The sequence below is a fragment of the Eriocheir sinensis genome, chromosome 37 (genome assembly GCF_024679095.1).
Source record: "Eriocheir sinensis breed Jianghai 21 chromosome 37, ASM2467909v1, whole genome shotgun sequence".
Classification (NCBI taxonomy): domain Eukaryota; kingdom Metazoa; phylum Arthropoda; class Malacostraca; order Decapoda; family Varunidae; genus Eriocheir; species Eriocheir sinensis.
Window position 1 is genome coordinate 16245326 of NC_066545.1, and position 22349 is coordinate 16267674.

Consider the following 22349-nt stretch of genomic DNA (forward strand, 5'->3'; position numbering starts at 1 on the left):
GAGAAAAAAAACAAATAATACAAAATGGCTTAAATAGAATCCTTGGTGTCGCAGGAGGAGGATGAGGATGAGGAGGAGGAGGAGGATGCTTATGATAATGATGAAAAAAATAGGTAATGAAAAATGATAACAAGAAAAATAAAAAGCAAAAAGAGAAAAGAGGAAGAAGAAGAGGGGAAGGAAGAGACGGAACAAGGAGGAAGAGGGAGAGGAGGAGGAACAAGGAAGAAGGAAGTAAGGAGGAGAGACAAGGAATGAAGGAAGGAAGGAATGAAAGCGGAGGGACAAGAGGAAGAAGAAGAGGAGGAGGAGGAGGAGGAGGAGGAGGACAGAAGGAGTGAGAAGATATGATGATTAGGAGGAAACAGGGAATGGAGGAGGTTCAAGAGGAGAAGAGGAAGAAGAGGAGGAGGAGGAGGAGGAGGAGAAGTAGGAGTGAGAAGATATTGATGATGATGAGGAGAAGGAGGAAGAGCAAGGAACGAAGGAAGAAACTGAGGAGGAGGAGGAGTGAAGAGATGACAAGGAGGAGGAGGAGGAGGATGAAGATGAGGAAAAACAAGCAAGGAGGAGGAAGGAAGGAGATACAAGTGAAGGAGGAGAGGAGGAAAAGCAAGCACGCAAGGAGGAAGGAAGGAAATAGAAGTAAAGGAGGATGAGGAGGAAAAGCAAGGAAGAAGGAGGAGGAAGAAGATACAAGTGGAGGAAGAGAAGGAGGAGGAGGAGGAGGAGGAGGAGAAGAGGAGATGCAAATGAACTCGTTGGAGGGACAAGAAACTGCTAATTAAGTCTCGCCCCTGAATGCTTGTTTCCAGGTAAGTGTCGACGCGCCTCCTCGGGTGATGCGAGGCGTGTTGGGGCGCTCATTAAACAAAGGTGACGCCTACCTGTGCTTACCTTAGCCTACGTACCTAATCTACCTGTGCTTACCTTAGCCTACGTACCTAATTTACCTGTGCTTACCTTAGCCTACGTACCTAATCTACCTGTGCTTACCTTAGCCTACTTACCTAACCTACCTACCCTTACTAAGCCTACCTACCTAACCTACCAGTGCTTACCTTAGCCTACCTACGTAACCTACCTACCGAACTTACTTACCCTTACTTAGCCTTCTTACCTACCTTACCTAACCTAACCTACCTACCTAACCTACTTGACCTACCTACCTACCTACCTGTTTACCTATTTACCTACTTAATTAAACAAAGGAGACACGTGCCTGGTTATATTTCCCTTACTTACTTACCTAATATACCAACCTACCTACCTACCTTACCTTACTTCCTATGCACTTATTTATAACGCACCTATACTCGTTACCTCTCTCTCTCATCATGTCTATCTATCTATCTATCTATCTATCTGTCTCCCTCTCTCTCAGCCTGTTCGTTCCCTTCACGTGTAATATTTTCAAACTACAGATAAGCCTCCTCCTCCTCCTCTTCCTCCTCTTATTGATATGTAATTACAGACTCGAGTTGACAGTAATGGGGAGGTTGGGTAAATTAGATGCGGTCTCCCTCCTTCCCTCTCTATCTTTTTTTTTCCTCTCTTTTTTCTTATTTTCGTTACTCTGTTTACTTAATCCTCCATCTTCCCTTTCTTTCTCTTTCTCTATACTTCTCTCTCCTTCCCTCTCTATCTTTTTTTTTCCTCTCTTTTTTCTTATTTTCGTTACTCTGTTTACTTAATCCTCCACCTTCCCTTTCCTTTCCTTTCTATATACTTCTCTCTCCTTCCCTCTCTATCTTTTTTTCCTCTCTTTTTTCTTATTTTCGTTACTCTGTTTACTTAATCCTCCACCTCCCCTTTCCTTTCCTTTCTAAATACTTCTCTCTCCTTCCCTCTCTATCTTTTTTTCCTTATCTTTTTCTTATTTTTATTACTTTGTTTACTTAATCCTCCACCTTCCCTTTCCTTCCCTTCCCCTATACTCCTTTTTCTTCTACTTCACTCCTTCCTTTTCCATGTGTAATCTTCTTGCGTCGTTTCTACTTTCCTCAATCCTCCACCTCCTCTTTCTTTCCCTTCCACTTACTCCTCTTTCTTCTATTTCACTCGCATCTCCTTCCTTTTCCAAGTGTAGTCTTTCTGTATCGTCTCTACTTTCCTTAATCCTCCACCTCCCCTCTCTTTCCCTTTCCCTATACTCCTCTTTCTTCTATTTCACCACCACAACCCACCTCCACCACTATGACTCTTTCTCACCACCACTAACATAACTCACCACCACCACCATCATCACCACCACTATCACCACCGCCACCACCGCTATAGTCGCCTGCTCCATCTAATTAAAAAGGTATTGTCCGAACGTACATATTATTTCCGTGACCTCCACAGCCACGAGCCCAAATTGTGTTTATGTATGGGCGGTGCGTAGTGGCGGGGCGAACCAGACTAATGCGACTCACTAATTCAACATTAATTATAACATCTAATACCACGGGCTTAACCACTATCACTACTACTACTACTACTACTATTATTACTACGATAACCACTCTTCTGATAACCTCTAGTACATGTAACACCATTCTATCTACATATCTCTTCATAAAACAACTATTACTACGACTATTACTACCACTACTACTACTACTGCTTCTACTACACTTATAACAACCTCTAGTACCTTTAACACTATCCAAACTAAGTATTTCACCATAAAACCTCAGCTACTACTACTACTACTACTACTACTACTACTACTACTACCACCACCATCGCCATCATCACCACCACCGCCAGGGTCCAATTCCGTATCTGGCTTTATCTACTTCGCCGTATGAAGCCCATTAGCCAATCAGCGTGGGGCATGATATCAAAAGAGAATCCTATTGGTCCGCGCAGAGGAGGGGAAGGGGGTTGGGGGGGAGATGGGAAAGGAGGGGAATGATAGGAAAAAAAGGGAAAAAGGGAGGAAAATGAAGGATGTGGAAGAGGAAAGGGTAGGAAAGTCTTGTCTAAGGGCAGGTGGGGGAGGGAGAGAAAGGGAGTGGAAGAGGACGGGAGGAAATAAGCAGAGAGAGAAGGGGAAAAGAGAGGGATAAGAGGAGGAAACGGAAGGGAGGGAAGAGGAGGAAAAATTTGGTCTGAGGGGAAATAAGAGAGGAGAGAGAAGGAAGAGAGTGGAGAGAGAAGGAAGGAAGGGAAGAAAGGAGAGGAGAAAAGGAGAGAATGGGTTAGGGACAAGGGAAAGAGAGCGGAAAAGAGTGGGGAGGGGAGAGAAAAAGAAGAGGGGGAATGAGAGGGAGAGACAATGGGAGAAAAGGGGAGAGTGAAAGAGAGGGGGAGAGGGGAGAAAGGGGGGAGAGGGTATTATCAAAGGGCAGTTAGGCAATTATCTGTCCCCGTAATTGGAAGGTTAATTGGGAGCTATTTATTAACCGGATATGAAGCGAGAAAGGCGATGAAAGGAGGAGGAGGAGGAGGAGGAGGAGGAGGAGGGGTAGGAAGTATGGGAATGGGGGAGTGGATAGGTAGAAAATAGAAAATAAATAGAATAAGAATGAAAGGAAGAGAAGGGAAATGATAATGAGGAGGAGGAGGAGGAGGAGGAGGAGGAGGAGTGATGTTGAGAGACAGAGAGAGAGAGAAAGGCAAACAACTGTGAATGACATTGAGAGAGAGAGAGAGAGAGAGAGAGAGAGAGAGAGAGAGAGAGAGAGAGAGAGAGAGAGAGAGAGAGAGAGAGAGAGAGAGAGCCCACTCAAAAAAGATGAACCCTTTACCTCCACTTACAGAAGATTGTCTCTCTCTCTCTCTCTCTCTCTCACGTCCCCTCATTTCAACGTTTCTTCTTTTCTTTCTTTCTTTTCTATTCCTTTCTTCAATTCCTTTTTCCTCCTCTTCCTCTCTTCTTCCCCTCACCCTTCACTCTCTTCCTCTTCTTCTTCCTCTCTCATTCACTTCCCTTTCTCTCTCTCTCTCTTTCTATTAGTGTCTTCTGTCTTCAATTCTCTTTTATTCCTTTCGTTTGATATCATTCGTCTCTCCCTTCTCTCTCACTATGTCTGTCTTTCTCTCTCATCCAGAACCTAACTTTTCTCTTTTCTATCTATTGGTATCTCTGCACTCCCATCTCTCTCTCTCTCTCTCTCTCTCAGGTGGGCGGTGATGAAGGTGGCCAGCGAGTGTTTTTCGAGGCCTAATTTTGGCTCGGCTCAATGTGTGGCTTCCCCTCAACAAAAAATAGAAAAAAATAGAGGTGGTGGTGGTGATGAAGGTGGTGGTGGTGGTGTTGATGGTTTAAGTGGTAAGAGGTTGGTGTTGGGATGTGGTTGGTGTATGGTGGTGATGATAATGGTGGTGGCGGTGGTGGTGATAGAAGTAGTAGTAATGTTAATAGTAGTAGTAGTAGTAGTAGTAGTAGTAGTTGTTAGGTAAGGAAATCGTAGAATAAATGTTAGTGGTCTTATCGGTGGCAAATGATGACTATGATATATGAAGTTAGGTTAGTTAGGTAGTAGGAGCTGGATTATCAGTTAGCGAAGTATGGAAAATATGTACTGTGACAACGTATATTAGATTAGGTTAGGTAAGGTTAGGTAAGGTCAGGTTCGGCTCGGTTAGGTTAAGTTCGTATGGGTTCGGTTTATTAAGTCTGGGTTCGGTTAAGTTCGGTTAGGTTAGGTTAAGTTCGTCCGGGTTCGGTTAAGTTAGTCTGGGTTCGGTTAAGCTCGATTGGGTTCGGTAAAGTTCGTCTGGGGTCGTCTAAGTTGCTCTGGGTTCGGTTAAGTTCATCTGAGTTGGGTTAAATTCATCTGGGTTGGGTTACGGTCGCCCGCGTTGGGTTAAGTTCGGTCAAGTTTGGTTGTCTTTGGTTATCAGTAATTTGGTTCAGTATGTTTGGGTGCGGGGCGTGGTTCATTAGCTTAGCGGTAAATGCTGGCTCGTATATGATTTCCGGCCCGCTCATTTCTCTATCGGGAAAAAATAAATATGTATGAACGAACGGAATAGCAAAAATGTCACTGGATAGCATTAATTCATCCCGGGTGTGTGTGTGTGTGTGTGTGTGTGTGTGTGTGTGTGTGTGTGTGTGTGTGTGTGTTTGAGCTTTGCCTTGATCCGTATCAGCTTCAAACTTTAAATTAAAATTCTGTCCATCCGTTCATCTACTCCAGAGCAAGCAATAATAATAATAATAATAATAATAATAATAATAATAATAATAATAATAATAATAAGGGATGTAGTAGTAGTCTTAACTTACTACTTCTACTACTACTTCTACTACTACTACTACTACTACTACTACCACTACGCTATGTACCCAAGCAATACTCATGACCGTAACACATCGATGCAAATTCTCAGACAAATCAAACGAGGAATCACAACCTTGTCCCATTCCGTTCCTGTTCTTGCTGCTGTCCCTGCCTCCAACCCGCGCAGGTAATGAATGCTGAACAAACACACCTGGTTTTCATAGCCCAGGAGGAGGACGAGGAGGAGGAGGAGGAGGAAGAGATGGAAGAGGAGGAGGAAAATGGAGAGGAGCAATAAAGATTAATTTGGCGCAGTCAGATGAAACAAGAAAGAGAAATATTCCACTTCTGCCATACTTACACACGCACACACGCACACACACGCACACACACACACTCACACACACACACACGAAATCGAAGCACAAAGGGGAAACGGAAAAACTACTTGAAATGCAAAACGCTTACCAAAGAGAAATAGAGTTAGAGAGAAACTGGGAGAAGGTGGTGGGGAGGAGGAAGAGGAGGAGGAGGACGAGGAGGAAGAGGAGGGGAAAGAGGAGACGATTTCTGTGGTCAGTACACGGCTCACGATTCTCCTCTTTTTCCTTCTCCTCCTCCTCCTCCACTTTCCTCCATTGCCTTCCACGGTTTTCTCCTCCTCGCTTCTCTCTCTTTTCCACACCATTCATTTCCCTTCGAACGTGTCTTTCTTTTTATTTCCTTTCTCTTATTCCTCTTTTCTTTCGCCTTTTGCCTCATTCCTACTTTCACCTTCTTCCTTTCTATCTTCAGGTAATTACTCTTCTTCTATCTAAATCCCTTCTGACATGTTTTTTCCTTCCTCTTTTCCAATGCCGAGAAAAAGAATGTGTTACGGGCAGAGGTGTGGGGTCCTATCCTGAACCTAACCTAACCTAACCTGTCCTAACCTGAACCCAACCTAAACCTAACCTAACCTAACCTTACCTGCCCTAACCTGAACCGAACCTAAATCTGACCTGAACCTAACCTAAATCTGACCTGAACCTGACTTAACCTTACCTGCCCTAACCTGAACCTAACCTAAATCTGACCTGAACCTAACTTGACCTTACCTAACCTAATCTGACGTGTACAAGAATCGCTGTCGCAAACCCGTACAGAGAAGGGGAACAGGCTTATGCACGGAGGGTAACTTAGACGGTGACGTGAAAAACTCTACGGACACAGCCAGCCGCATTTACATTACTCGACTCCTTACTTGACAGACAATACGAAGCTGTAGTAGTAGTAATAGTAGTAGTAGTAGTAGTAGTAGTAGTAGTAGTAGTAGTGGTGGTGGTGGTAGTAATAACAGCAGGAGTGATGGTTATGGCAGCAGAGGCGACTGAATATAATGAAACTTTTTTTATGGCTGTGGAATCTGTTTTCAATGTATTTAAAAATTTCATCATCGAGCCCCGTGTATCAAACATTTACAATTGAAATAGGGAGGCGACAGGGGCCACCGATATCACACACACACACACACACACACACACACACACACACACACACACACACAGAGGGAAGCAACAAGGAAGAAAAGAGAAGAGAGAAAATGGACGAAGAGGCAAATGGGCGTTAGAGAAAAGGAAAGAACGAGAGGAAAGTGAGAAAAAGGAGACAGGAAAAAAGAAGATAAGAAAAGAGGAGAAGAGAGGAAGAAAAAGTGGAGTGGATAGGAGACAAGGGAGCCCGGAAACACACACACACACACACACACACACACACACACACACACACACACACACACACACACACACACACACACACACACACACAGAGGGAAGCAACAATGAAGAAAAGATAAGAAAGAAAAAAGACGAAGAGGTGAATGGGAATGAGAGAAGAGGAAACAAAAAACGAAATTGAAGAAGAGAGAGGAAAAGGAAAGACAGGAAGGGAGAAAATAAGAAAAGAGGAGAAGAGAGGAGGAAAAAGTGGGGAGGATAGGAGACAAGGGAGGCCGAACACACACACACACACACACACACATACGGGGCGTGATTACTGGTGCATTGGCGGCCGCGCTAAAATTATACAAACAAAGGAAGCCGAGCGCGAAAATATTTGTAAAGTAAAAAGGAACTATGCAACGAGAGGGAGAGAGAGAGGGATGGAGGAACGGGAAAAGGGGAAAAGGAAATGGAATGGAAGGAAGGAGAGAAGGATAAGTAAGAAGGAGAGGGGAATGGAATAAAGGAGTAAATGGAGGAGAAAAGGAAATGGATAGAGTGAGGGAGAGCAGAATAAATAGGAAGGAAATGGGAGGAGAGGGTAAGAAAGGAGAGAAAGGAGAATGAGGGGAGGAAGAGAGAAAAAATGAGATAAAAGGATGGGATGAGGGAGAGAACGGGAAGATGAAAAAAAAGAAAAAGATGGAAAATAAGAGAAAGAAGAAAGAAACAGAAGAGAAAGAAGGAAAGGGAAGGTGGAAAAGGATGATCATGAGAGAGAAGGGAAGGAGAAAGAGGAGAAAGAGAAAGAGGAAGAGGAGGAAGGGGATTAAAAGATGGAAGAAAAGTGTGAGGAAGAGCATAAGTTGAAGGAGAAGAATCGGGTGGAGAAAGAGGATAATGAGAGAGAAGGAAAGGAGCAAGAGGAGAAAGCGAAAGAGGAAGAGGAGGAAGGGGATTAAAAGGAAGAAGAAAAGTGGAAGGAAGAGCATATAAGTTGAAGGAAAACGATAGGGAGGAGAAAGAGGAGGAGGAGGAGGAAAAGGAAGAAGGGTAAGGAAGAAGAGGAGGAGGAGGAAGAAAAGAAAAAGGAAGATGATGAAAGGAGCCTAAATCCTCCCCCCCCCCCTCCACACACACACACACACACACACACACACACACACACACACACACACACACACACACACACATATGTAATGGCATTGGTTATTTCATTAGGAAGAATCGATGAGCCGCGGGTCCGAAAAAACAGAGAATGAAAAGATTGTGATTATGAATGTGACTCCCGCAAAGCCCTGGTGGAGGTGTTGTTGTTGTTGTTGTTGGTGGTGGTGGTGGTGATGTTGATAGTGGTGGTGGTAGTTATTTGCCCACCAACCCAAACACTCACACTCACACACACACACACACACACACACACACACACACACTCTGTACCTTAATTAAACAACAGGAATTTCCCGGGCAATAAAAATGACGAGTGACGCAGAGTATTAGGCAGTAAGTGTGTGTGTGTACGTGTGTGTGTACGTGTTTGTGTGTGTGTGTGTGTGTGTGTGTGTGTGTGTGTGTGTGTGTGTACTAATACCATCATCGGGAGGAAAAAAAAAGAAGGAAAATAAATAAAAATAAATTAAGAAAAAGAGAAAGGAAAGAAAGTATGTAATGGTATGGGGGAGAGAGAGAGAGAGAGAGAGAGAGAGAGAGAGAGAGAGAGAGAGAGAGAGAGAGAGAGAGAGAGAGAGAGAGAGAGAGAGAGAGAGAGAGAGAAACTGGAGGGAAAAATACTTAAATTCCTGACCTAATCTACAATAATTCCCACTCACACACGCACGCACACACACACACACACACACACACACACACACACACACACACACACACACACACACACACACACACACACACACAACCTTCATTCCTGACCTTATGACCTTTACCATTCAGTCCTCCACCCACATCTACCTCCTCCTCCTCCTCCTCCTCCTCCTCCTCTTCCTCCTCTGCATCGCCTACGCACGCAACATCCTCCACTAACTCTGCTCAACAATTTTCTTCCCTCACGAACTAAGATAGATGCCTTCCTTCCTCTTCTCTCGCCTACCTACACAATAACCTTCTTCATGGACTTTCCTTCATAATCGAGGTATTTCTCTCTCTTACTATAATTTATCACTGTCTTCCTTCAGTTTTTTTTCCTTCCTTTTTTCTTTCTTTCTTTGTATTTTTCCTTCCTTCTGTCTTTTACTTTCCTTTTCTTTATCTTCTTCCATTCATTCTTTTCTCCTCCATCTTCCCACTCTCTCTATCTATCCCTCCTCTCTTCTTTCCTTCCTTCATTCTTTCTTTCTTTCTTCCTTTCTTTTTCGTTTCCCCTTTCTCTTCCCTTCCTTCCTTTGTCTGCCTCCTTTCCTTTCCTTCATCTTCCTCTCTCTTGATCAATATTTTCTTTCTTCCCTTCTACTACTACTACTACTACTACTACTACTACTACTACTACTACCACTACTACCACCATTACTTCTACCACCACTATTATAATGGATTCAACAACACCAGCGGAGATCTGTCACGCTTGTCTCGATTTCTTTTCTCTTAAAACTTTTCTTCGAAGTCTCTAAAAGTGTAAGCCGATCCCCCAAGTGTTGATGGACGTGAGAAGAAGAAGAGGAAGCGGAGGAGGAGGAGAAATTGCAACATACATGGTCATTTACTTTCCATGAGAAGAAGAAGGGAGAAGAAAGAAGAGGAGAAAGAGGATGAAGAAGAAGAGGAAGAAGATGAAGAAGAAGAAGAAGAGGAAGACAAAAAATTCGCTACATACATATTCTTATACTTAGCAAAAAATGTGAATAGATAGATAGATAGATAGATAGATATGGATAACTACAGATAGATAAAAATATACATAGACAGATGAAGAGAATTACACACACACACACACACACACACGGGATAGCTCATTAATCTTAGGAAAAACGCACAATTATAAGAAAATAAAACAAACGCGCTGATGTTAATGTCTTTTAGAGGTCATAAGGGAAATGAATTACAACCTTCTGCTAATATTTTCTTTTCTTTTTGTTTATTCATTTTATTGTTATTTATGTTTTTATTGCGATGTATTAATTCGAGTTATTTTTTTTAGCTTTTTCTTCTAATTCTTTCTTTTGGAGTTGTGGTTTCGTATAAGTTGTAGTAGTGGTTGTTGTTGTAGTAGTAGTAGTAGTAGTAGTAGTAGTAGTAGTAGTAGTAGTAGTAGTAGAAGTAGTAGTAGGAGTAGGAGGAGGAGGAGGAGTAAAGGAAATGGGACCTTGTTAATGTATGCAATGTGTAAGAGGAAGAAAAAGAGGGAGAGAAAGAGGAAGAAGACCAAGAAGAAAAAGAAGAAGAAAAGGAGAATTCGCAACAGAAATAATAATAATAATAATAATAATAATAATAATAATAATAATAATAAAAGTAATTCTAGACGTGAATGCATCAGCTCATAATTAGATATAAAAAAGAATGAAAGAAAAATATAAGTTCGCAATGAGACACTTACAATATTCACTCAGTCTGCGCGAGGTGGGAAAAAATTATGAATGAAGTGAATATGTTAAAAAAATAAAGGAATGAACGAAGAAAAAGAATGAAGGGAGTATTGAAAAGAAAGAAAGATAATGAAGTGAATGGAAAAAAAGAAAGAAAAATATATAGATGAAGGGAATGTGTTAAAAAAGAAAATGAAGGAAATATGATAAAAGAGAAAAGAAAAGAAAATGCAGGAGGAAGTTAAAAAAAGAAAATAAGGAAATGTGATAAAAAAAAAACGAAAAGAAAATGCAAGAGAAAGTTGAAGTAATATATTATGCAACTAGTTAGGCGCCACATCCCCCTCCCTCTTCCTCCTCCTCCTCCTCCTCCTCTTCTTCTTCCTCCTCCTCCTCCTCTTCATTTCCTCGCCGCTGTTCCCCGTCATCATTTACATCTATTCCTCGTTCATCATTTTTCTCTCCACTCATTTATTATTTTTTTTGCTTCTTCTTCTTCTTCCTCCTTCTGCTCATTCTTCATCTTGTCTTCTTTACCTTAATCTCAGTCATTCATCTTTTTTCCTCCACTTCTTCTTCTTCTTCTTCTCCTCCTTGTATAGGAGACTCCTTACGTTCTTATATCTACTTCTCAATAAAACTTTGTCTCTCTTCCATCGAATTCCTTGATAAATGTACGTCCTTCCTACCTCCTCCTCCTCCTCCTCCTCCTCCTCCTCCTCCTCTTCTTCTTCTTCTTCTTCTTCTTCTTTTTCCCTTCATGAGATACACGTTACTTCATTCCTTACGACTTTTATTCACGACATCTTTCCTCCTCCTCCTCCTCCTCCTCCTCCTCCTCCTCTGGCGATATGTGTGGAATATACCTCAATCTTCTTCCCCTCCTCCATCTCTCACTCCATCTAATCCTCCTCCTCCTCCTCCTCTTTCCTTCTCTTCTCCCTCAAGCCACATCTCCATTAATCTCCTCTCCCTAGTCATTCCTCCTCCTCCTCCTCCTCCTTCTATTCCTATTCTTTCTTCTCCTTTTACTCTTGGGGTTCTTTTTCTTTCGTCTTCTTCTTCTTCTTCCCGTTATCAAATTTCTTCTTCTCTTTCTCCTCCTCCTCCTCCTCCTTTCTTTCTTTCTTTATCATCCCTTATTTTTCTCACCTACTACTACTACTACTACTACCTCCTCCTCCTCCTCCTCCAGGTGAGCGCGTACAGGTATGTGTTTTCTTTGCCTGCAGCGTCCCCATTAATTAAGACACTAATATCCAGGTAGTGAGTTTTCGATAATCGATTCGCGTCTCTCTCTCTCTCTCTTTCCTTTCCTTTCCTTCTTTTCCCTTCCTTTCCCTTTCCTTTCCTTTCATCTTTTTTCCCTTCCCTTCTTTTCCTTTTCCTTTCCTTTCCTTTTTTTCTTTCCCTTCCTTTCCTTTAATTTTCTTTTACATTATTTTTCTTTCCTTTTCCTTCCTTTTCGTCAAGTTTTTTTTCCTTTCCTTTCTCTTCCTATCCATTCCATTCGTTCCTCTCTCTCTCTCTCCCGTTACGACACATTTGGCTTCGCGGTAATGGATATTATTTGCTCATTTGCGTAATTAATTGTTTAGTGCGCCGGGCCGCCCGTTAGCACACTATTACGGGCGGATTTTTTTTATAGTAAGTCTGTAATTAGTTTTTGTTTTATTTTCATTATCTTTTTTTTTTTGTCTTGAATGTGTTTGTATTTTTACTTGATTTTTTTTGGTGAGTTTGGAGTTTGTTTTTGGTCTTTTTTTTCTTTTAATTTGTTTTTATATATATATTATATATATATATATATATATATATATATATATATATATATATATATATTTTTTTTTGCGTAGATGTTGCTTTTTTTAGTATATCTTCTTTTTCTCCCTCTTCCTAATCTTCTCTGTCTTCCTCTTCCTCTTCCTCCTCTCCTCCTCTCCTCCTCTACGTTTTCAAGCTCTCGACGTTTTGTTTTGATAAGGTTTAAAAATATCTGGTGATCTCTCTCTCTCTCTCTCTCTCTCTCTCTCTCTCTCTCTCTCTCTCTTTCGTATCGTCTTCCATTATGAAATTTCCGAAACTCGTTACTTTTCATGCAATAACTCCTCCTCCTCCTCCTCCTCCTCCTCCTCCTCATCTCCTCTGCTCTTCTCTCCTCTCCTCAACACTACTACTATACTCTTATTCTCCTCCTCGTCTCCTCATTTCCTCCTCCTCCTCCTCCTCCTTCTCTTCCTCTAGGGTATTCGCAACTCGTCACGGAATAAGAATGGGAGACAGACTAAATTTAAAACGTGTTCCCGAAGCCGATGTGTCTGGCGGGGATATTGTCTCGTGAGTAATGGAGGAGGAGGAGGAGGAGGAGGAGGAAGAAAAGGGGCATCGTGGGCGTGGGAAAGATCTATTGAAGTTAGGGTAGAAGGTAAGAAGGAGGTGAGGGAAAGAAAGGAGGAAGGAGAGGGAGGGATGATCAAGAGAAGGAGAGAAGAAAGATAAGGAGAAAGATGAGGGAAGGAAAGGAGGAGAAATGGTAAAAAAAAGGAGAGAATGAAGATAGGGAGAAGAAGGAATGAGTTATGAAAAAGGAAAGAATAAGAAAGAGGAAGTGGAGGAAAAAGAAGAGCTGGATAAAAGGCTGAAGAAGAAGAAAAGTGGAACAGAGAAACAGACAGACGGACAGTAAGATAGACAGACAGACAGAGACAGAACACTCGATAAATATGACAATACCAGAAACATTGACTCTCCTTACATTCAGATTACAAGTTAAGGAAATGGAGGAGAAGGAAGAGATGAATAAAAGGCAGAAGAAGAAGAAGAGAAGATAATGGAACAGAGAAATAGACAGACAGACAGTAATATAGACAGGCAGACAGAGGGGCAGAACACTCGATAAATATGACAATACCAGAAATATTGACTCTCCTTACATTCAGATTCCAAGTTAAACATGCAGACCAATTCAAAGGAAGATGCAGAAAAATACTAGAATAAACTTACATACGAAGAGGAATAACATAATAGAATTAAATTAATGGAAGAAAATATGCAGTTCAAGGTTAATTAAGATCATCACATTTTGAGAAGCAGGAAATTAAAGAGATAGAGAGAAGGAACGCAAAGAGAAGAGAAAAGAAGAGAAGAAGAAGAATACTAATAAAAAATAAAAGAAGATAAAAATATATGCCATTCAAGTTTAATAAGATCATCACATTTCGAAAAGCAGAAACGTAAAGAAGAAATATGAAGAGAGAGATAAAGAGAGAGATAGAGAGAACGAAAAGGAGTTACTAATAAGAAAACTAGAGAGATAAAGAGAGAGAGAGAGAGAGAGAGAGAGAGAGAGAGAGAGAGAGAGAGAGAGAGAGAGAGAGAGAGAGAGAACGAAAAGGAGTTACCAATAAGAACAATAGAGAAATAAAGAGAGAGAGATGGAGCGAAGGAAAAAGAGTTACGAATAAGGAAATAAGAAAATAAAGAAGATAACCACATTTTAAAAAGAAGAAGAAGAAGAAAAAGACACAATGTACAAAAAAAATGAAGGTAGGAAAGTGTTAACATTAAGAAAAAAAGAAAATAAAGAAGAAAATATTAAGAAAATGCGACAGAGCGACAAGACAAACAAGATTAGAGAGAAAGATAAAGAAATATATTACGAAGGGGGAGGTGAAGACAATGAGAGAGAGAGAGAGAGAGAGAGAGAGAGAGAGAGAGAGAGAGAGAGAGAGAGAGAGAGAGAGAGAGAGAGAGAGAGAGAGAGAGAGAGAGAGAGAGAGAGAGAGAGAGAGAGAGAGAGAGAGAGAGAGAGAGAGAGAGAGAGAGAGAGAGAGAGAGAGAGTATATATACCTTTCCCATTCACCTTTCATCCCCTCTCACACACACACACACACACACACACACACACACACACACACACACACACACCTGTCCTTTCAAATCTCCATCCTCACGCCATACCTGTCAACACACACACACACACACACACACACACACACACACACACACACACACACACACACACACACACGACAACATCTGACACATAATCCCTTGACACCCCAAAGGAGGAGGAGGAGGAGGAGGAGGAGGAAGAGTAGGAGTAGGAGAAGGAGGTAGTTACAGAAGATTATTATTTGAAGGAGGAGGAGGAAGAGGACGAGGCGGAGGAGGAGGAGGAGGAAATAAGAAGAGGAGTAAGAAGGATAATGAGATGTGACGCAGGTGAATGGGGGAAGAGGAGAGGGATGGAGGAGGAGAAGAGACAGATAATGAGGAGGAGGAGGAGGAGGAGGAGGAGGAACAAGAATACAAGGACGAAAAAGAAGAGTAAGAAATGCTGAAAAAAAGATAATAAATGAAGAGGAAGAATGGAGGGAAGGATAATAAACAGGAAGAGGAGGAGGAGGAGGAGGAGGAGGAAGAAGAGAAGAAAGAGGAGGTGGAGAAAAAGTGGAATAAAAAAAGGAAAAAAAAAACAGATATAGATGATTTATGATGAAGGAAATGAAAGAGAAATGTAGAGAGAACGAGAGCGAGAGCGAGAGCGCGAGAGAGAGAGAGAGAGAGAGAGAGAGAGAGAGAGAGAGAGAGAGAGAGAGAGAGAGAGAGAGAGAGAGAGAGAGAGAAGGCTTGACTCACAAAGAATATGATTTCCGATTCAGCATCTTTGACAAACTAGTGACCTCCTCCTCCTCCTCCTCCTCCTCCTCCTCCTCCTCCTCTTCCTCATTTAGAAGCAACATACAAGACGTGATGAGATGTAGCAGTAAGAGGAAAAGGGCGAGGAGGAGGAAGAGGAGGAGGAGGAGGAGGAGGAGGAGGAGGAGGAGATTTGTTACGTAAGATTATGGGCCAAGTTGAGTGATGGGACTTCCTCTCATACTGAAGGAGGAGGAGAAGGAGGAGGAGGAGGAAGAGGAGGAGAAGGAGGAGGAGGAGCGTTGTTTATTTGCATTCGGAAGAGGAAATAAAAAGTTTGTAGGAGAGAAAATAACGAAGGGTAATGCTGGATATTGCGCGCTCTCTCTCTCTCTCTCTCTCTCTCTCTCTCTCTCGCTCTATTCTTCACGCACCAAACATACATTTTTCAAGCGTTATTACATTTCTCTCCTCCTCCTCCATCTCCTCCTCCTCCTCTTTTTCTTCCTCCTCCTCCTCCTACTCCTCCTTTTCCCTTCTTCTCATGCTCTTGCCCTTTTACCCCTCCTCCTCCTCCTCCTGATCCTTTTTCTCCTCCTCCTCCTCCTCCTGATCCTTTTTCTCCTCCTCCTCCTCCTCCTCCTCCCTTTCATGTTTTTCGTCAGCCATTTCTTCATTCCTCCTCCTCCTCTTACTCTTTCTTCCTCCGTTTTTCCTCCTCCTCCTCCTCCTCTTCCTCTTCCTCTTCCTCTTCCTCTTCCTCCTCCTCCCCCTCCTCATTCGGCGCAACTTTTGGTCTCGTCTCACACAAATGGATTTTACGTGTATGAACAGAGAAAGAGGAGGAGGAGGAGGAGGAGGAGGCGTGATGACTGGGAGGAATGTATGAAGTAGGAAGGAGAGAGAGAGAGAGAGAGAGAGAGAGAGAGAGAGAGAGAGAGAGAGAGAGAGAGAGAGAGAGAGAGAGAGAGAGAGAGAGAGAGAGAGAGAGAGAGAGAGAGAGAGAGAGAGAGAGAGAGAGAGAGAGAGAGAGAGAGAGAGAGAGAGAGAGAGAGAGAGAAGCAAAAAAAAAAATGTTGAACAGAAGGAAAGAGAAAAAGAGTGAGGGAGAGAGGGAGAAAGAGAGAAAGAAAGAGAAAGTGTAAACAAACAAACAAACAAACAAACAGGAAAGGTGAGGTTAGGCGTTCCATGTTTGAGAATGTTTGGAGAATAAAAAAGAAAGAAAATAATAAAAAAAACAGAAAATAAAGTAAAAGGAAGAAAAAGTAGAGAAAGGAATACGAGAGAGAGAGAGAGAGAGAGAGAGAGAGAGAGAGAGAGAGAGAGAGAGAGAGAGAGAGAGAGAGAGAGAGAGAGAGAGAGAGAGAGAGAGAGAGAGAGAGAGAGAGAGAGAGAGAGAGAGAGAGAGAGGGAGAGAGAGTAAAAACAAAAATAAAAAGAAAGAGAATGGAAGTGAGAGAAAGAGAGGGAGAGGAAAATGGGAGGAGGAAAGAACTGAAGGAGAAAATCATGTGAAGGGAAGCGAAGGGAGGAGAGAGAAAAAAGAAGAGAGAATTCGGAGAGAAAGAGAAAATGGAGAGAAAATTTAGCTAATGTAGAGAGAGGGAAGGAGAGAGGGAGATAAAAAGAAAGAGAGAGAGAGAGAGAGAGAGAGAGAGAGAGAGAGAGAGAGAGAGAGAGAGAGAGAGAGAGAGAGAGAGAGAGAGAGAGAGAGAAAATGAAAGTCCAAAAATAGACCTTGAAACGATGGAGAGAGAGAGAGAGAGAGAGAGAGAGAGAGAGAGAGAGAGAGAGAGAGAGAGAGAGAGAGAGAGAGAGAGAGAGAGAGAGAGAGAGAGAGAGAGAGAGAGAGAGAGAGAGAGAGAGAGAGAGAGAGAGAGAGAGAGAGAGAGTCTGATAGAAGTGTTTACCTCGAGAGAAAGTAAACAAAAGGTGGAGGAAGAAATAAAATGAATAAAGAAAGAATATGATGGAAAATAGGAAGGAAGAAAGGAGAAGGAGGAGGAGGAGGAGGAGGAGGAAGGAAGAGACAAGAACGAATGAAGGAAGGAAGGGAGAGAAAGAGAGAAGTTGAGAGAGAAGACGAGAAAGGAGAGGGAGAAAGAGGACAAGAAGAGAGAGAGAGAGAGAGAGAGAGAGAGAGAGAGAGAGAGAGAGAGAGAGAGAGAGAGAGAGAGAGAGAGAGAGAGAGAGAGAGAGAGAGAGAGAGAGAGAGAGAGAGAGAGAGAGAGGAAATGGCAAGAATGAATGAATGAAGGAAGAGAAAGAAAAGGAGAAGAAAAAGGAGATGAAACAAGGCGATAGGGAAGAAAAAGTAAAGAAAGAGGGAAGAAGGGAGAGAGAAAGGAGAGAAGAGCAAGGAGGAAAGAAAGGGGAGAGAAAACGGGGGGTAGGGGTGACTGATGAAGGCTCGGGTCGTGGTAGGAAGGGAAAATACATCTTGAGAAAACACATTAATATATCATTTGTGTGCGCCGGAAAACACACACACACACACACACACACACACACACACACACACACACACATACACACACACCTGGCCCACCTACCTGACTCCTTTTTTTTCTTTCCTTTGTTTTACCTTTTGTTTTCTTATTCTTTCTTTTTTTCTTTTGGAAGGAGGAGAAGAAGAACGAGAGTAACAATAACAGGAAGGAGAACTTGAATGTAACTTTTTTTTTTTTAACTAACGAAGAATGCAAAGGATAAAAAATATATATAAATAGCAACTTTGGAAATATAAATAACAGCAAACAATAACAAGAACAAGAACTAGAATGAAATGACACTTTTTTTTAACTAAGAAGAATGCAAAAAACAAACAAACAAATAAATAGGAACTTTGGAAATATAAAAACAAAAGAAAAAAAAAGCAGAAACAAAAGAAAACAAACAATAGCAAGAATAGCCTTTTTTTTTTCTAATCGCGTGACGCACTTCATCGACACATAACGTCAATAATAACAACGTAATTAATATAAAGAAGAAACAAGAGTCGGGGATCATTAGTGCAACATAACTCTCTAATGACGCTATTATGGACCAGACAGACGGACAGACAGACACAGATGACAAATAAGAAAGATATACAAGACAGAACAAAGACAGACAAATCACTAAAGAAAGACACACATACGCAGACAGACAGACAAAGATGACTAAAGAAAAAACAGACAGACAGACAGACAGACACAGACAGTTCAGTAAGTTAAATATGACCACAAAGCACAGACAGACAGACAGACAGAGCTCAAGAAGGTGATATTCGGTGAGGCATGAGGTGAGTATGAAGGTGAGGGTGAGTGAAGGTGACGAGGAAAGAGAGAGGAAGGAAAAGGAAAAGGATGAAGGGGCAAGGAAGAGGAAGAGGAGGAGGAGGAGGATGGGTAGGAGAAGGAGGAAGAGGAATTAGGAGTAGGAGGATAACAAGGAATGGAAGAGGAGGAGGAGGAGGAGGAGGAGGAGGAGGAGGAGGGACTAGGAGGGGGAGGATGGGATAAGATGGAATGGAGGAGGAGGAGGAGGAGGAGGAGGAGGAGGAGGAGGAGAAGGAATAGAAGGAGGAAAATAACAAGGGATAAAAATCGATATACACCTTCAAAATCGAGGAACAATAAAAAAAAAAAAAATCCAGGTACAGGTATGAAGACGAGGAGGAGGAGGACATGGAGGACAAGGAGAACCAGGAACAATAATCGATACATACTCTCAAAATCAAGGAATATCGTTAAAAAATACAAAAAATCCAGGTACAGTACAGGTATGGGACAGGTACACCGCTAATTACACGGCTCTCAGGACTGACTACCTGGCCATTAGAGGGGCACAGGTAAACACGCTCAGGTACTCACCGTTGGCGGACACGACGGCGAGGTAATGACGCTGAAATCCCAACAGGTGAATTAATGAGAACAGGTGATGGGTGTGGAAATGACCTTGCTATGGGAGGGAATTAGGGATGGGGAGGAAATGGATGATGGGGAGGAATGGGGGTTTATTTTTCTGTTTCCTTTCTTCCCATTTCTTTTGTTGAGGTTTAAGGGAAGGGGACAGTGATGGTTGTAAAAATTAACATTGATATGGGGGATGGGAAGGAAATGGATGATGGGGAGGAATGGGGTTTTATTTTTTGTCTCCTTTCTTCCCCATTCTCTTGTTTAAGTTTAAGGGAAAGGGACATGAAGGGAGAGACGAATGCGGTAAGGAAGTGATGGGCGTAGAAATCAACACTGAAATGGGAGATGGGAAGTGATGGTGTCCCCTTGTCTTGTATGAAAGGGAAGGGAAGGAAGGGGATGGGTTACAGGAAGGGGGCAGAAGGGTCGGATATGAGAAGGTAAGGTACGGGATGGGGGGAAGATGTGATCTTGGAAATGGGAATGGAGGGAGAGAAGGGGAGGGGGAAGGAAGGGAGGACGAAAGAAGGAAGGAAGGGAGAAAAAGAGAGAGAAGACGAGAAAGGAGAGGAAGAAAGAGGACAAAGAGAGGAGAGAGAGAAAGAGAGAAGAAAGGAGAGGAAGGAGGGGGGAGAAGAAAGAGGAAAGAGAAAGGGAAAGTAAAACAGGACCGTCGAGAGTGAGAGTTCTACGTCGTGACAGGTGTGTGGAATCCGCTTACACCTGCCAGGAACAGGATGACAGGTGTGTGGAGGAGGAGGAGGAGGAGGAGGAGGAGGAGGAGGACAGAGAGGAAGAGGAAGATGATAACACAAAACTAGTCTGAAGGAGGAACATGAAAAGAAAGATGAGGAGGAAAACGATGAGAATGAGGAGAGAAAGAGAAGAGGAAAGAGAGGATACATACAAGGATGAGAAAGCTAGCAAGGATAAGGACAAGGAGAACAAGGATAAGGATACCAAAAACAACTACAGGCAGGATTGAAACGGACGGAAGGAAGGGAAGTGACGAGGGAGGGAAGGAAGGAGAGGAAGGGCATCAATGAACCAATATATGAATGAACTGGGACACAGGAGGCATTGAGCAAGGAGTTAGCAAGGACGCAGAAGGCAGGAGGAGCAAGGAATCAGCGAGGAGGCAGCAGGACAAGGCAGCGGGAGTCAGTCAGCGTGAGGCGACCTACCATCGGTTCGTCTGAGTTCTTCTGGAATTGGACCAGACGCACCCTCGTGATGTTCTCCATGTCCACGTCCCCGTTGGCCGGGTCCACCTCGTCACCGCCGTTGAGATAGGGCAGCAGCGGCGGCGGCGTCACGCGGATGGCCTCGTCCCCGTACACCTCATGGGCCACCACATCGTGAGCCTGTAGCAGCGCCTGGGGGATGGGCAGCGAACACGAGGCCGTTAGTCACTACAGCACCGTTAGGCAGCCAGGGCGGGGAGCTACTGGTGGGGCGGGAGGAGGAGGTGGATGGTTGGTTGAGGAGGATGGTTGAATGGGTATAGTGGAGTAGGAGGAGTAGTGGGTGATAGTTGTGGAAGTGGTGGTGGTGGTGTTAGGAATTGGTGGTGCGTTTCTACTGGTGGTGGTGGTGGTGGGTAAGGTATATTGGTGGTGATAGTGGTGGTGGTGGTGGTGTGTAATTTGAATATCATGCAAAAAATAGAACAGGGAGGTGATTGGAAGGTTTGGTGGTGGTGATGATAGTAGTGGTGGTGGTGGTGGTGGTGGTGATGGTGGTGAAAAATGGTAGTTGGGTTGGCAAGCATAGGAGGACAGTGCAAGGGTTTAAAGTGTAGTGTGTGTGTGTGTGTGTGTGTGTGTGTGTGTGTGTGTGTGTGTGTGTGTTGACTTGCTTTTTATGGGGACGTCGAGTGGTGGTAGGGAGGTAAAGTGGTGGTGGTGATTGAGTTAGGGTGGAGGTGGTGGGTGGTGGTGGAGGTGGGTGGTGGAGGAGGAGGAGGAGAAGGGGGTGGAGGAGGAGGAGGAGGAGGTGGAGGAAAGAACAAACAGTCACGATGCATTATATGAGGAGAGAGGAAATGCTGGAGGGAAAAAGTGGAGGAAAGAATGGGATGGACGGAAGGGAGGGAGGAAGGAGAGGAAGAAAGGGAGGGAGGGGAGGAAGGAAGGAAGGGAGGAAGGAAGGAATGGAAGGGAATGAACAAGAGAGGAAAGAAAAGGAGGGATGGAGGGAAGAATGTGATGAAAGAAGGAAGGGAAGGAAGGAAAGAAGGAAGGGAGGAATGAAAGAAGGAAGGAAGGGAATGGAAGGGAATGAGAGTGGGAATGAACAAGGGAGGAGGAAAGGAAAGAAGGGATGGAGGGAAGAATGTGATGAAAGAAGGAAGGGAAGGAAGGAAGGAAGGAAGGGAGGAAGGAAGGGAATGGAAGGGAATGAGAGTGGGAATGAACAAGAGAGGAGGAAAGAAAAGGAGGGATGGAGGGAAGAATGTGATGAAAGGAGGAAGGGAAGGAAGGAAAGAAGGAAGGGAGGAATGAAAGAAGGAAGGAAGGAATGGAAGGGAATGAGTGGGAATGAACAAGGGAGGAGGAAAGGAAAGGAGGGATGGAAGGAAAATTGTGATGAAAGAAGGAAAGGAAGGAAGGAAGGAAGGAAGGAGAGATAAAAGGAGGAGAATGACAAATGTTAAGTGAGGAAATTGTGTTAATAGGACGGTGATAAAAGTGGTGATAACGATGGTGGTGGTGATGGTGTTGGTGGTGATGAGGAAGAAGGGGAGGAGGAGGGACAACTAAACAAGAATATAACATAACAATAACAACAATAACAAGAACACATAAAATAACACAACACAATATAAATTTAATAAAAACATACAATAAAAAAAATAATAAAAAATACCTGGAAAAAATAACGTCACAGAAAATAAACAAAACAAAAATAAATATAAACAAATACAACACAAATACACATAATATATATATGAAAAAGAGGGGAGATGATGAGGAAATAACAGATGTAAGGAGGAGGAGGAGGAGGAGGAGGAGGAGGTGGAGATTGTGGCTATGAAGAGGGTAGTGTGCTGGGGGAAGGAAGAGGAGGAGGAGAGGAGGAAAGAAGGAAGAGGAGGAGGAAGAAGAGGAGGAAGAAGAAGGAGAGAAGGGAGGATTGAGATTGTGGATTGAACGGATGGACATATTAATAATAATAATAATAATAATAATAATAATAATAATAATTCAATAAAAAAAGGTGAAAAAATATTGCCACCAACATTAATAATATTTTTTTATCACAAACTCGAATCACAAATTAATTTCCCGTCCGTCATTTAATGCATGAGTTTTTTGACGATAATTTGAACATCAGTATTTCATCTTTTT

The 22349-nt window shown here is 42.8% G+C and overlaps 1 protein-coding gene across 13 annotated transcripts in view; it reads right to left on the reverse strand.

Moving 5' to 3' along the window:
* The window catches only part of LOC127008406 (peripheral plasma membrane protein CASK-like), a 165875-nt gene that overhangs the window by 51415 nt on the left and 92111 nt on the right, over positions 1-22349 (reverse strand). For all 13 annotated transcript variants that reach the window (XM_050880531.1, XM_050880529.1, XM_050880525.1 and 10 more), the window contains one exon: positions 20184-20375. In XM_050880531.1, coding sequence (XP_050736488.1) covers positions 20184-20375 — 192 coding nt within the window. The remainder of the gene's footprint in view (positions 1-20183; positions 20376-22349) is intronic.